General features: G+C 36.0%; 1 protein-coding gene across 2 annotated transcripts in view; it reads left to right on the top strand.

The window, feature by feature from the left end:
• Positions 1-15,640, top strand: part of LOC150108985 (uncharacterized) — a 275,662-nt gene that overhangs the window by 90,013 nt on the left and 170,009 nt on the right. For both annotated transcript variants that reach the window (XM_090411204.1, XM_090411197.1), the window contains exons 10-11: positions 9,494-9,763; positions 14,579-14,698. In XM_090411204.1, coding sequence (XP_090267330.1) covers positions 9,494-9,763; positions 14,579-14,698 — 390 coding nt within the window. The remainder of the gene's footprint in view (positions 1-9,493; positions 9,764-14,578; positions 14,699-15,640) is intronic.

Raw genomic sequence — 15,640 nt, 5'->3', positions numbered from 1 at the left:
GTGCTGAAGAAAGTTTCCGATGCATGAAACAGTAAGAGAAAAACAAGGGATCGCTTCTCCCCTCAGAACTTAATTATGTAAGAATGTGGTTAAAGAATTTTTTTTTACTTGGTGAGTGGTTAATTGGAATGGGTTTCCAAAAGCAGTCATGAGTGCTTTGTCGGTGGATGAGTTTCAGAAGATATGATAGGCATCGTGTGATTAATGATTGATTGATTGATTAGTTTAGAATTCAACAGCGTTCATTACATTCGGTTCAAGTTAATTATTTAATAATATACTTACTGATCAATGAACGTTATTTGCACATAATGTTGAAATTTGTTTATTATACATTGATATTTTCAATAATATATTAAACCTTCTATTTAATTAGTTGATTTTTTAGGTTAACCATCATCCGTAATGATGTGTTTATATATGAAATGAAATGTGCATATACTACTTTCAAAGATATCCTGGTTTTTGTGCTTTGCCACTGATAATAAACAGGAAAGCTTTTCACCATCCAGTTTTGGCTTAGTTTAAAAGTTACATAAAAGTGGAAGGAGGGCAAGATTGTGCCACTTTATAAAGGAGGTGATCGAACTCAAGCATCAAACTATAGGCCTATCTGTGTGTCAGGTGTTGTGGTTAACTTGTTGGACAAGCTTGTGAGAACTAGGATCCAGAGTTGGGTTGACAACAATGGTATTATCTTTGATGGACAGCATAGATTTGCTAAAGGGAGGTCATGTTTTAGTAATCTACTTACTTATTACAATAAAGTGACTGCTTCCGTTCCATTGTATAAGGATTTGATTAGGCCACAAATGGACTATTGTGCCCAGATTTGGTCACCTGGTTTTCAGAAGGATGAAGAGATGTTGGAAAGGGTCCAAAGGCGACTGACTAAGGTAGTTTCTGACCTCTGGAATGTCGAGTATGAGGAAAGATTGAGAAGATATAATTTGCAGAGTCTGGTGGACAGGAGGAAGAGGGGAGAGATATGATAGAGACCTACAAGTTGGTAAGGGGTTGTTATAGGATCAATGCTGGAAAAGTTCTACAGAAAATAGTAGGAGATCAGGGGAGAACCAGAGGTCATCCCTGGAAACTGTATAAAGAGGGTGTGAGTAGGGGAGTGAGAGGCAGTTTTTTTTCGTGCAGAGTTGTAAATGATTGGAATGCCTTGCCTGAGAGTGTGGTGTCTGCAAGGAGTTTGAATGTGTTCAGGGCACGGTATGATGAGCTGTGTGTGATAAAAGGACCTCCCAGATGAGTCTTTGACTCCATGAGGTCTTGGGGTAATAATAATGTGTTAAATATCATATTGTGAAATAGAAAAGTGTCTCATGTACTTAGGTTTTGCATATTTGTGCTTGCTTAAGAAATTTGAAAGAGGAGGACAACAAGGCTTACTCTTTCAACTACAATCACAGAATGCACAAAAGCTCTTGCAGAAAATGGGACATTCCGTATATTATCAACACTGTTTGCCATAAATATGGGCAAAAAAGTTATAAATTATTTATAGAAAATCATATATGAGATCAATACTTTATAGCCCATTTGCTTATTTGAGATCCTCCAAAGATATTTAAAAAATTACTTTTTTTCATATTTCTCTTTCAATATATGTTTGAATGCATATCATTAATGTCTTAATTTAACCCTAGTAGAAAGCCAATGGTTTAAAACTAGGGGTTCCTTTAGAAAATAAGCAAATTGGCTATAAGTATTGATGTCTACTTAGAGGAGTAGCATTAAAATTTTTAGAAACATAATATTTCTATATTTAAAACTAGTTATATCAGCGTCCTAAACATATCAGCTCACACTTCACGCACACAAAACAGATGAAACTCAGAAAACGAAAACAGCAACTCATGACAATTGACAACGTTCAGTTGGATTGGTTAACACAATAACTAATCACAGTCAGTGATTTCTGGATGCAATTATCTCAGCACACACACACACACACCCTTGCTTCACCTTCTGATTTAAAACCACTGAAACTCTAAGAATTTGATCTGCATGTATGTTCAAAGAGCTCAAAGGTGTCCGTATTTGTGATTGCACACCCGGGCTATTAACCCGAATGTGATACAATGTTTATGTACAGGACACTTCATGAACAGGACACCAAAAAGTGTTTAATTTTAGGAATCTCATGCTAAGGAGTATCTGTGGTACTGCTATTCCGTGGATGTGCACCACACATCCAGCACACCCTGACTATACCCCCCCCGTTATATACTTATACATGAGTAAATTGTTCATTTTATATTTTGATGCCTTTATTTAATCATACGATTATATTTTATTACAACACTGATATTATAGCAATATTTTTATATAATGTCTGTGTTGCTCATTTTTCCAGACATTCTAAAAATTCACACATATAATTTTCAAAAGAAAGAAAAGTGTTGTATTAGTATTCTGTTCCCCATTTTATAATAAAGTTACAACCAAGCTGGATGTTGCAAATACACACACTGTGGTATTATTGGACTTTCTGAAGTAATTGCACAGAATACTTCATGTAAGATTACTGTATTAAGTAGTTCAGATTGAGACTGAAAACTAGCTGGTAACATGGATAAGAGACCTAGTTGACTAACAGGTATCAGAAAGTTTTAAGAGAATGAAGGGTGGAGGGTAAGGAAGATACAGATGTTTTCTCTCTCTCTCACTCACACACACACACACACACACACACACACACACACACACACACACACACACACACACACACACACACACACACACACACACACACACACAAACTGTGAAATTTATATAAACCTAAAGACATTTGTTAACATCTGCTGCTACAGTGGAATTTGAACATATTACCTATTGTTTGAGGAGTGGGAAAGTTATTCACTCAGCCAATTAGGTTGACATTTGCTTTCACATATCTTTACCTTCTCATTAATAATTATTTTTAAGATAACTGTTGTTTTACAGGAAATAACAATGCATGCTAAAATATTAATTGTAAAAACTTTAATTAATATTTTCCCATATTTTGGCAATGTACATCCATCATCAGGGATCACAAAAAACAATGATATTATAGTGATGTATGCATGCAGGTACTAACACTGAGCAAATGAGGCTGAAGAAAGGCAACCAAAGTTTGGCCAAGACTACCCAATTTATTCCCCTAATGAACTAAATTGGGTAGTCTTGGTCATTGAGCTGAAGATCTTAGGATTAATGCTTCCAAAATTTGGGGCAGTTTCATGCACCCAAATTGGTTCAGGTTTGTAAAGTTTTTCAGGGCTGAGGCAGATTTGAGGAATAGCCTTTCATATTTGTATGTGCTGTAATAGAGTAGCCCTCTTCCATCATACCTTGTGGTGGCTGTCGAAAGCATGGGTAGCAAGTCCTGAGTGGCTGTATTAGTGGAATTGGATGTAGTCCTTGTGTTCAGAAATTCTGATATTGGCTGTCCTACCTGTTTGGCCAGGACAGTTTGCAACTGTAAGGGACCTGGTAGGTTTAGGGAATGTGGCTGATCCTTGGTGGAGTGGATAAGACTTGTCAAATTTTGATGTGGTCTGTTCTTTTATAGGAACAGATTGCTGCCATTCGCATTCTCCTGGCTGACACTAACGAAGCTATCCATGCATTAGATGAAGAGCTTCTCGCAATGCTGAACATCTCCTTTAGATGATCCTTTCCGATGCCTTGAATGCTTCAGCAGACAAAGAATTTCAAAAAATACAATGTCGCCACATCAAGAAATATGAAAATCTACTAAAAAACTCAGCTTCCAAGCCTCAACTGGTTCCTAACACAATAGTAAACTTATCTCTCACCCTGAGGCCTGAAGCAATTAGCACACTTGCACATGGCCATAACTATGCACTAACACCTAAAAAAAATTCTTGCAAGAGAAATAATGAACCAAGTAGAATGAGGTATCCTCAGCCTTCCCAACCATATTGCAACAATATCAGATGCAGCCAAAAGCATCCTATCAAGAAAAGAATTTGAAGCTCTGGAAGAAATTAAAAACAATAACAGAATAGTAATTACCAAAGCAGATAATGGAAATGCCACTGTGGTTTAAAACCAATTAGATTACACAGGTAAACTTGCTTTCTTACTTGTAGATCATTCTACCTACTTTCATATAGACTATGATTCCACCAGTACACAGAACAGAACACTCCATTGGCTCCTTAAAAAGGTTACCTCTTGATCTGTGGAAGTCACAAACAAATTAAAACCTTATAACTCTCGAAACCTCCCCCCCCACACACTTTCTAGATTATGGACTACCAAAAACCCATAAACAAAATATGCCATTATGTCCCACTGTGGATGATATTGATTCACCTATATACAAATTAGACAAAGTGCTTGCACACCTTCGCATGTAAAAACTCAGCCCACTTTAAAAGCCAGTATAGAATACCTCATACTCCAATACACTCTTTATTCACTAATGTCCCACTTAAAGATGCCTTAGACCTCATCCAAGCCATATTTCCTCCTGATATCTCAGCCCCTGTTGCATTTCACCCTAAATGCAGGCTATTTCATTTGGCAAGGAATATTCTATAAACAGATAGAGGGGACAGCCATGGATTCTCCACCCCTGATCAATTTCTTCATGGAAACCTTTGATGAAAAAGCCTTAAACTCTGCCCCACATAAACCTACCGTCTGCCTACACTACACAGATGATGTATTTTCCATTTGGCCACATTGCTTAGATATGCTTGACAGTTTCTTAACACATCTAAACAATCAACACCCCAGGATCCAGTTTACCTTAGAAAAGAAAAACAACAACACTCTCTATTCCTAGATACTTCGATTACATGCCAGCCTGATGAATCCCTAGCATTCTCTGTTTATAGAAACCTACACATGCAGGTAGACATATTCACCAGCAGTCACTCCCCCTCCCAACAATATGGGGATTATATAAACTCTATATAACTGTGCAAAATTAATCAGTTCTGATAACAGTGCCCTAAGTACTGAACTTGACCATATCCTCAACACTTTCTTAGCCATTGGCTACAACTCCCAAAAAATACAAAAAAAAGATTAAAACTCTGTAACTGCACCCCCCTCCTGCAGAGCAGAGATTACTCAAGATCTATCACTATTCCATATATCCAGGGCACATCTGAATAATTGACAAAAATCCTAAGGAAATACAACCTTACAACCACTTACAGACTACATAAAAAATTGGCGTCCCTTATACTGAAAGACGAACAAATGAATGGGTGTTAGAAAAGATCGGTAGAACTTGAAGATTCCTTAAGGATATTGACAGAAGAAAGTTAAAATATTTTGGACACATAGAAAGGATGGAAGGGGGACTTCTCAGAATAGTAATAGAAGGTAAATTTCCTGGAAAAAGAGGCAGGGGTAGACCATCAATGAGATGGATGGATGGCGTGTGTGGAGTGACCGATCTTCAGAGAGTTGAGGCCGCCAGAAAAGCAAACAGCAGGATTACATGGCGAGGCCTGGTGTGGCATCACTGAGCATCAGAGTGACCATACGGCATCTGTAGATGCCCAGTGAACATAGTAGTAGTAGTAGTATCTGCTCCATCAAAGACCAGCCACATTCTCTAGACCTACTAGGTGCCTTGCAGTTGCAAACTGTCCTACTACAGTCAAACAGGCAGGTCAGACAGCCAATATCAGAATTTCTGAACACAAGGACCACATCTGGTTCTACCATTACAGCCACTCAAGATTTGCTGACCATGCTTTGGATACCAACCACAGGATATGCTGGAAGAATGCCACTCTATTACACTGCAGTAAATACAAATATGAAAGCCATTTCTTGAATTTGCCTCAGCCCTGAAAAACTTTCCAAACCTCAATAAATTTTGGTGCATGAGACTGCCCCAAATTTGGGAAGCATTCGTCCTAAGATCTTCAGCCAAATAACCAAGACTATTTAATATATCCCACTAAGGGGGTCCCATTTAGGACTCTAGACCTGACTTTGATTACCTTTCTTCAGCCTCATTAGTGCCTGCATGCACATATTGTTTTTTTAGTGATCTCTGATGATGGCAATGTAATATTGCCAAAATATAGGAAAGTATTAATTAAAGTTTTTATAATTAATATTATAGTATATGTCGTTATTTCCTGAAAAATGATATTTTTGAGTAACCAATGCATAAGCCTATCTACCAGAAAAAGAGAATCATACTGTGGAAATTATTGCCATTAAATGGTTAAAATACAAAAATGTAATATGCATAGCATATGTTTTGAATAGTAATCAAATTTAGAGGCTTTTTCTTCTTTCTAAATTAGTATATCTGATTTAGTTAAAAACATCTTATTTCATCCATGTTATTTGACAACAGAGTTAAAAAAAATTGTTATACAATGTATACATGATGAAGAAACTTCTTGAAATTGGATATGGAATTATTCTTGTTTTTTAAATGTGGTGAATAGTCAAATATTCTGGATATTTTTGTGAAGATACAATTGTAAACTTCTGTTATTCTTGTTAAAGATGACCTGTTATTATTTGGTCAGTGTAAACCATATCACATTCAGAAGGTTTTGCACACTTGAGGTTCACTGAAATGTAATGGATTTTTGGCAGAGCAAAAATCCATGGCATTCTGTTACAAGGAGATTTTACAGAATACCTTGAAGTGAGAGAGAGAGATGAACTATAATGAAAGATGTGAAGAATTTAATATTGCTCTTTAATAAAAAGGATGTGAGAGAAAGTCATTGTTTAGGAAGATCAGAGAAATGAATGATGCAATGAACACAGGAGGTCTGTGATAGTGAATATGACAACTGGCATCCCTCAGTTGTCATGTTCTTGTCACAGATTTCCCCTGATGTCACAGAGGATAGAAATTGCCAGTTCAGCAGTGGTCAAAGGAATGGAGATGAGATGACCTTATAAATAGTAGGATCAGTTATCAGGAGTAAGGATGATGAAAATTTTTGTGATAGGAATGGATCATTGGAAGTTGAGTCTGAAGATATATATGAAAAAAAGTTAAACTTGCCAAGAAATTATATTCTTGTTTAATCCTTTATCTAAGCATAAGCAAACAAAATTTTGGTGTGAAATATTAATTGCCATAGTATCCCATAATGCAAAAGCACACATCTTTTCAGAAGTATATCAATCTGGGTAGTTGCTTTTCCAGTAATGCATAGCATCATACATGTCCAATAAGATGTGTGTTTTGCATTACGGGATACTATGGCAATTAATGTGAAGCCATTAGCCTCTATATACAAGTAGCCTAGTTGTGAAAACAAACTTTGTTTGCTTATGCTTAGATAAAGGATTAAACAAGCATATAATTTCTTGGCAAGTTTTAATTTAAATTATAATCAAATGAAAAAAAAAACTTTCAATTCTCTGGAATAAAGAGTTATAAAAGCTATCAGAGAGAGAAGCATGTTTAGCACTGGTTATAGATAAAGTAATGAATTGCTATGCTTATTTATGAATATCAGGAGTATGAGAAATAATGGATATGAAAATGTTGCATTGATTTCACTTTATTCACCCAAAAATAAGTTCAAAATGAAACATGGTTGAATATCCTGACAGGAAAAGAAATGGAAGGGTGTGGTGTTTTTCATGGGGATAGGAAGGACAAGAAGAGAGGGCGAGTGCTGTCGATGATAGCAGAGGAATTATGGTTGCACATGGGATACTGATGGTAGTTTTGACACGTTATGTCAGGTGGAGGTTGATAAGATGAAATATTCAGTTGTATGTTGCTATAGGCTGGAGAATGTGGAGACAAAGAAATTTATATGCAAATTAACTTAAGAAGCATGAGAAGAGTGACCATTCTGGTTGATTTTAATATGGTAATATTGGTTGGAATAAAGATATAGAATTAGGTAATAAGGAAAAGATTCTAGGAACAGTCTCTTGGATTTGTATCTGTTCCTGTATAAGAGGCATGTTTTTTTTTCACTGATTCCGGTGATCCATATCCATGGCATGGTCTGCTACTCCAGAATAACTGTAGTTCAGATAATGGATAAGGTTCCTCTTGTGTTCTTCCAGGTAGATATGTTTGCCTAAAGTAAGAGCTAATATCCACCTAGAAAAATTAAGGAACTATGTCTATTATCTGCACTATAGGTGTTCTAGAGTAGAGTAGCAGACCATGTCATGGATATGTTATAGAGCAGAGTAGCAGATCATGTCATGGATATGGATCACTGGAGTCAGTGAAAAAAAATCTTCCTCTGATATTGGAGCAGATATAATTATGAGAGATTGTTCATAAAATCTGCCTCAGCATTGCATCATTTGCCAAATCTCACTTTACCAGAAATCTGGGAGACTGTCACTGTGAGACGTTCAGCAAGTTCCCATCATTATCCTAGTAGTTGGTGAGTTAAGACTGTAGGATCCTGCCATTCACACTCTGTTTCTTTTTTTGTCAGTGTGCTTGCATGCAGCATGTGTTTAGTGTATTTCTTTGTGCTCATGAAGATTCCTTGGTGACCAAAGTGAAATATTGTTGTAATAATTTATTAACTAATCTTATAATTTTAGTATATAATTGATAAACCAATTTCTAATCCTCTACTGTCATTTCTTCTACATCTGCACTTTTAATATTATAGATAGCACTCCTCCCCTCATAATTTTTACTAAGAACTACATTTCAGTCTCCAGTTATTCAAAAAACATATCAACCTTCTGTCTTTCTTCTCAACCACTTGCTCACACAAGGCACATGCTGATGTCCTATAGGATTTGCAACTTCTCATGTGTGAATATATATATATAAAGGGGGAAACCATAATTTTACAAGACTTTGTTAAACTGCATCTAGACCACATTGCTCTGCTTATATATGGCTGACTGCAGGTTACTTGGAGATGGGGACACATTCAAGAAAACCTGACAGCATAAAACTATCATAATAGGCTTTAATAGTGCATATGAGGACTGATTAAGGAAATGTGATCTTCAGATTTTAATAAATACACAACAGAGAGGAGATATGATAAAAAAACAAATAAACATGTAAATTGGCAAGGGGATATAACAGTAGAACATGTGGAAAAATTCAGGAGTCATTTCTGGATGCTAAGTATGTAGTTAGGAAACATGTGAGGTCCAGTTTTTTCCTCATGGCATATGTTGTGTGGTGAATTTTGTGAGTGCATGCAGTGTAATGCCTCAGCTATCCGAATATGCTCAGAGAGAGAGAGAGAGAGAGAGAGAGAAAGAAAGATGATACATATTTAGGCATTGTGTAATATTAAGAAACATCCCCTTCCCTCAATGAGTCATCCTTTGTAGAGGAACCAGCCTAATAATTATTAATAATAATAATAATTTAATTTGGTGTTTACTGTTCATGGAAGGTGCTGAAATATGTAATAAATTGTTTGACAGTATCTTAGAAATTTTATATATTTAGTTATTTTTCAGTTAAATATAGCTTCTAATTTTTTATCACTTTTAAAACATCTTTGTTAATAATTTTCAGAAATCTCCTCTCATCCTACAGAAGTTAAATTGTTACCTGTTTCAAAGTCATTTAGTGTTACCACTCATGTTTCTCCTGTTACGAATTCTTCATCTTCTGCTCACAATTCTCATATTTCTCAGATTAAAGTACCAATTTTGAAGGTCACAAAAGACAGTGTAAAGAAGAATTCCCCTGAAATGAAAAAGCCTCTACCAGTTATATTGCCAGTTACTCCAGTTAGCAATAATAGCAAAACTATCATGAATAATTCTTCTGTTACACAAAAAGGTATAGAGTTGACTTTCTTGTACAAAAATTAATTTTACAAATCTTTTTGCATAGCTGTGTATACACAGTAATTCATCTATGATCGAAACTTGCCTAGAGATAAATTTGATGACTGAAAATTATTGGCTAATAAGTTAAATTCCATCTCAAATGTATTGTTGATTTGATTCTCTATCTTCCATGGTTGCTTTCTTAAAGTATTGATCTGTAGAATTCTCAGGGTATAGGATAGTTAAATGCTGACTTCAAAGGATAACAGTTCATTAATTCAAAAGCTGTAGAATTCTCAGAGTATAGGATAGTTAAATGCTGACTTCAAAGAATAACAGTTCATTAAGTCCCAAAACATGAAGACGATTCATAACTAAACTAAGCAAAAGGAAGTGACAATGCATAGGTCACTCATGGTCATTACATTGCTAGTGGCCAATCTGCATACTTGCCATTTCTGTTTTCACTCATACTGGCATGTCGTATGCAGTGCAGTGGTCTGTAAGACACTCGAATAAATACTTTATTATCATCTATACTTGTGATTCTGATGCTAGTCACATAGCTCGAGCAGATCATAGATGAATTACTGTAGTGTTTTAATCACTTATTAAAATTTTATTCCATTGATATGGGTCTCTTCAATAACAGTTACAGTTAAATCACTGACTGTAATGGAAATTCACTATAGTAAACTTTCCACTGTAACAATGTATTTCTTTGATCCCATGAGTTTGCTATAGTGTGAGTTGAACTGTAATCATGTATGATATTATATTATATAATTTCATTTTCAGAAGGCTGAATGTCCCTTCTTTCTTTCATGCCTTTCCCCTTTTCCTTTTTTTCCCCACCTCTTCTCTCTTTCTTTTTTTTCTTTCCTCTTTTAATAGAGTGGCAAAATTATCCTTAAATGCCTGAGGCATTATTATAATTATTATAATAAATTTAGTTTAATCCTTTATCCAAGTGTGAGCAAACAAAGTTTGCGCCTGAAAATATCTTCAGGACTGGGGTAAGGTAGTACAACACCAGGTAACTCATGGCAAAGATGGACCAAGCTAACATCACTCCTATTTCAGTATCTCCCATAATGCAAAACGTATCTCCTTGCAGATATGTATAATGTTATGCATTAAAGGAAGGGCCACTACCCAGACTAGTTTTGACCTTTATTGAGGTCTCTTCATTGGGAGCCAGGCCCAGAAGTGGAGATACCAGGCAGAAGCAATGGCGAGGTCATCTTTACCTATAGGAGTTGCCAAAAGGTGTGCCACCTTTTTATTAAATTACTCTGGATTTAGAGAAAGATGTTGAAAGTTTATTTTTCATTTGGTTAGACTATAATAAATTTAGTTTAATCCTTTATCCAAGTGTGAGCAAACAAAGTTTGCACCTGAAAATATCTTCAGGATTGGGGTAAGGTAGTACAACACCAGGCAACTCGTAGCAAAGGTAGACCAAGCTAACATCACTCCTATCTCAGTATCTCCCATAATGCAAAACATAATTTTCCTTAAACTTTTTGATTGTCAGTGCACTGACAACTACATTTAGCAATCTATTTCACTCATTCATTTCTCTCCAAGCAAAAGATCTAGTCCACAGATCCTTAACCACACTCTTACAGCACTTTTAGGCATGCATCCTTGTTTTCTCCCTGTTCATCATGTATCAAAAAATGTCTTTTGTCAATCTTATAGAATTCCCTTTAGTAACTTATAAGTTTCTATTGTGTCTCCTTTCTTCCACCCATTAACCAAACTCTGCACCCCCACCCCACACACCCTCAATCTATCCTCATAGGGATCCATAGACCTGTGTTCACTTGTCTCTACCACCTCTTGATTCCCTAAGAAACCTAACTGACCAAATCTGCAAACAGTAGTCAAGTTGCAGCTGAATCATAGACTTATAAAGAGGGATAATAACCTCCTTATCTTCACTTGTCAATATGTTCTTCAACATCCAAATAATCTTTTGAGCTATTTTGCCAACATTTGTAATATATCCTTTGAACTTCAAATCTCTGTACACCATCACCAGATCCCTAGCCTTGTCAGTTTCCTGATATCCAGTACCATCAGCATCATTTACAGTATGTAATCTTTTCATCCTGAAGTACATAACCTTACATTTTGCAGCATTAAATTGACAACCATTATTCTTCACTGATACTGCTATTTATTTAAATCATCCTGCAGGGATATCTACATCACCTTTATCAACTATTGCCCTCCCTAGTTTTGTGCCATTAGAAAAGAACTGAATATTCTTCCACCTTAAATCATTCCCTATATCTTTAAAATGAAAATTAATGAATAGTGCATCTAATATAGAGCCTCGGGGCACTCCAATAATCATCCTCATTCACTTAGATTCTCCACCACGTATTACTCTCTGCTGCCTTTCTGTCAGCCCCCCCCCCCCCCATCCTTGCCACCTGTTTTATATCCATTTCTAATTTACTATTTGCTTCAACTTACTTTTCCATAGTGGTTTCTGCTGCTATTTTATTATAAAATGTGAATAAATTGCTAAAACAGAACCTAACTTTTACAAGGCCATGCTCGCTGCCATAGAGTATCACATTCCTATTCACTCATTCCAGCATTTTGCCTTTAACTGACTTTTCCAATACTTTAACTGCCACTTATAAGATACTAATTGGTCTAAATTTCTACTTTTCTCTTGGAGTTCACCTTTATGTAATGGAACTTTCTTATCCTCATTCCACTTCCTTGGAAGCCTTGCCAGGGCTGAGATATGGATTAAAATATGTCTCAGAGGCACTTCCAGTTGTCTTGCACATTTTCGTAGCATGCAGATTGACATGCCATCCAATCTCACTGTTGTATTTACTGTTGTGAGGTGCTCAGCATATTTTTCAATATGCTGAGCACCTCCAGTTCATCTGACTCAGTTCTCACATTAGTAACTGCAAAGTCTCCACCTAGATGATATACCTTGCAAAGTGATGACTTAATAACTCAGCTATTTCTTTCCCTTCTGTCACTTTCCTACCATCAGCATTGATTAAAGTTATCCTTCCATAATCATTCCTCCTCCTCTTATTCACTACACAGAAAAAAAACTCTTTTGGATTTACTTTGACCTGTTCTTTACCTCCTTACCATACTTGTCACCCTTCTTGCACATGCTCCGTATTGCTAATGAACACGCTGATCACCTTTTCTTTATATTCCCTCCAGAGTTTTTTTTTTTTTTTTTTTAATAAGCTCCTGCTTTATATCACTACTAATTCCCACTTGATTTACCCTCCTGACCCTGGGGATGCAGTCTGATACACTGCTTCTTTCAAACAATCCCTGACCACTTTCCATGCACTATAGATATTCTTTCCCTCCAGCTTTTTTTTATTATTATTATTACATAACACCTCCAGGGAGTCCAAAGTCTCATCGAGGGAGAGTACCTACAACTCTCTATCTCCACCAGCTGCAACAACCTTCATCATCATCTACACCATCGCCATCTACCACCACCACTAGTATTTTCATAAACAAACATCCATGCCCACGGTGGGATTCGAACCCGTAGCCTTTTGGCGGGAGAGCAGATATGTTAACCACTCAGCCAACCAGGCCTGCAATATATACCATTGTTATACCATGGCACTGCCATAAGCTGTCCTCTAAATTTGTCATAATCACCAGCTTTGTATTTTTACATAAACCCTTTCTTGACTAAGAATTCCAAATGCATAACATCTTCTCAGAAAAACTGTATGGTCACTTTCCACAGTCACAGTCAGATTATGTTATGGATACATCTTCTGATGCTGATACCAGATCCAGCACTTTCAAACCCCCTGGTCATCCCATCCATCACAAATGCTGTTTCAAGTAATTATCCCTTAGCAGCTATATAAATTTCATTTCCTTTTTACCATGAGCTCTTTCCTCCTTCCAATTGATTATAGAGGACTTCATACTTGTAGTTCCTCCGTAATAATTGCATGGTCTGAATTCATGCCAATCTGCCTATGTGTGGCATTCACATCTTTCTTTACACATCCTAGTCTATAGCAGTCCTAGTCCCCCCCCCCCATCCTATCCTCCCTGAAAACACTAAACCCTTCACATTCTATCCCTTTAACTACATCATCTGCTGTTAGCCAAATCTCACTAATGCCTACAGTGTTTGGCAAAGTTGCACTAACCAATTCCAAAACTCTTCCCTCTTGTTGCTGATACTTCTGGCATTAGTTATACAGAAACTGCAGCATACCTTTAATTCCACTTTTACTTAAATATAAACCTAGTTATTAAAAATAAAATAAATTATCCTAGACAAGAAATGTGACTTATCACTAAATATTTCTTGAATAAGAAAAATATAAAAGTATCTTTCTTATTCTTTCTTGAAGAAAGAATGAATTGTATTCTTTCTTCAGAGACGAATCCATGTTTCAAAGATCTAACCTGATTTTGTTTTAGTTTCTATGCACTTGAGGAACCAGTAAAATTTAACCTTTTAGTATTAATATGCTTTGTTTAGTAGTAATATTCAAGCTATTATGATTGATTAATAGGCGATTTTCAAGAGCTTAACTAAGACTGTGTGTAGATTATCTTATTTCAGTAAACTATATATAGACAAACAGACAAACTGAACAAGAATATAATATAATATTTTTCTGCTTTGTTTGTGCATGTCTTCTGTATATTACCTGAAATGCTTTATTAATGAAATTGTGTATGTGTGTGTGAAAGAGAGACAGAATGAAAGTTGTTTTTTTTGTTTGACTGAATGTTACCTCTCAAAATTTTATATTTTCTGTTGTCCATTTCCTTTCTTTAGTTGTAGGTCAAAACACTTTTACTATTAAACAAGAAAACAGTGCAGACAAAGGATCACCAGAAGAGAAATCCTCTTCAGAATTACAGTGTACTCAGGGAACTAAGAGGAAAATAGAAGAAAGTAAGTAAATTATATCATCATGTTTAGTAATAAATTTATATATATATATATATCTAATCTAATCCTGTGCCCTCCTCTTTAAGAGAGTTGCAGCTGATGAACAGTCTGCTTCCATGCCTCTCTATCTCTTGCTTCTGAAAGATTCTTGCCCATTCAACCTTTGATGTTGTCTTTCCATTGAAGTTGGGGTCTATAATATTACAGTATATTTCAAATGCAATTATAGAGCCTCCATAGGCTCACTTACTAGTGACATGCCTGTTGGTTAGAAATTGAATCTCACTTATTATGTGAGAAACTTTTATAAGGACTTTTCAAATGAGGCTAAGTCAGTTGCAATATATGAATTGACTAGAGAATGCAAAAGCATAGTATACCCAGATAAAGATATAGATCACCCTTTTTTTTTGTGATGCCTGCTATAATCTTGAAGAATAACATTGACATCCCAAACCAGTAGGAGGAGTGAGAAGAAAAAGAAAGCCAAGATTATTCACCCACCTTTCAGATGGATCACTATCTTTTTCCTTTTACAGAAAGCCAACATACACAAGAAGATAGCTACATAAACAGTCACATCATCATCCAGCCCAACAGTATGTTATTTTAAAAACACTTACATACAGAGCCAGAGCCATTTGCTCTAATGATACAGCTCTATCCACAGAACTCAAATATCTGTGCCATACTTTCTTGGCCAACAGCTATAATATAGGTACTTCTGACATAGGGAATTTCTATTCCCTATGTCAGAAGTACATCAGAAAAGATAGCCAAAGTGCTAATAAAATACTTTATTTGAATAGGATGTTTGAATATGGTGCAAAGGCACCATATTCAAACCTCATGTTAAATTAGCAACTCTGATCCCTAAGGATAAACCTCACCCTCTAGCATATTTTTGAGTGCATGAAGCTCCTTGTGACCATTGCTTAGCCTTTT

This window comes from Typopeltis vanoorti, chromosome 2 (genome assembly GCF_054136105.1).
Source record: "Typopeltis vanoorti isolate ZY-2024b chromosome 2, IOZ_Tvanoo_1.0, whole genome shotgun sequence".
NCBI classification, from domain to species: domain Eukaryota; kingdom Metazoa; phylum Arthropoda; class Arachnida; order Uropygi; family Thelyphonidae; genus Typopeltis; species Typopeltis vanoorti.
This window is presented reverse-complemented; position numbering and strand designations above follow the sequence as displayed.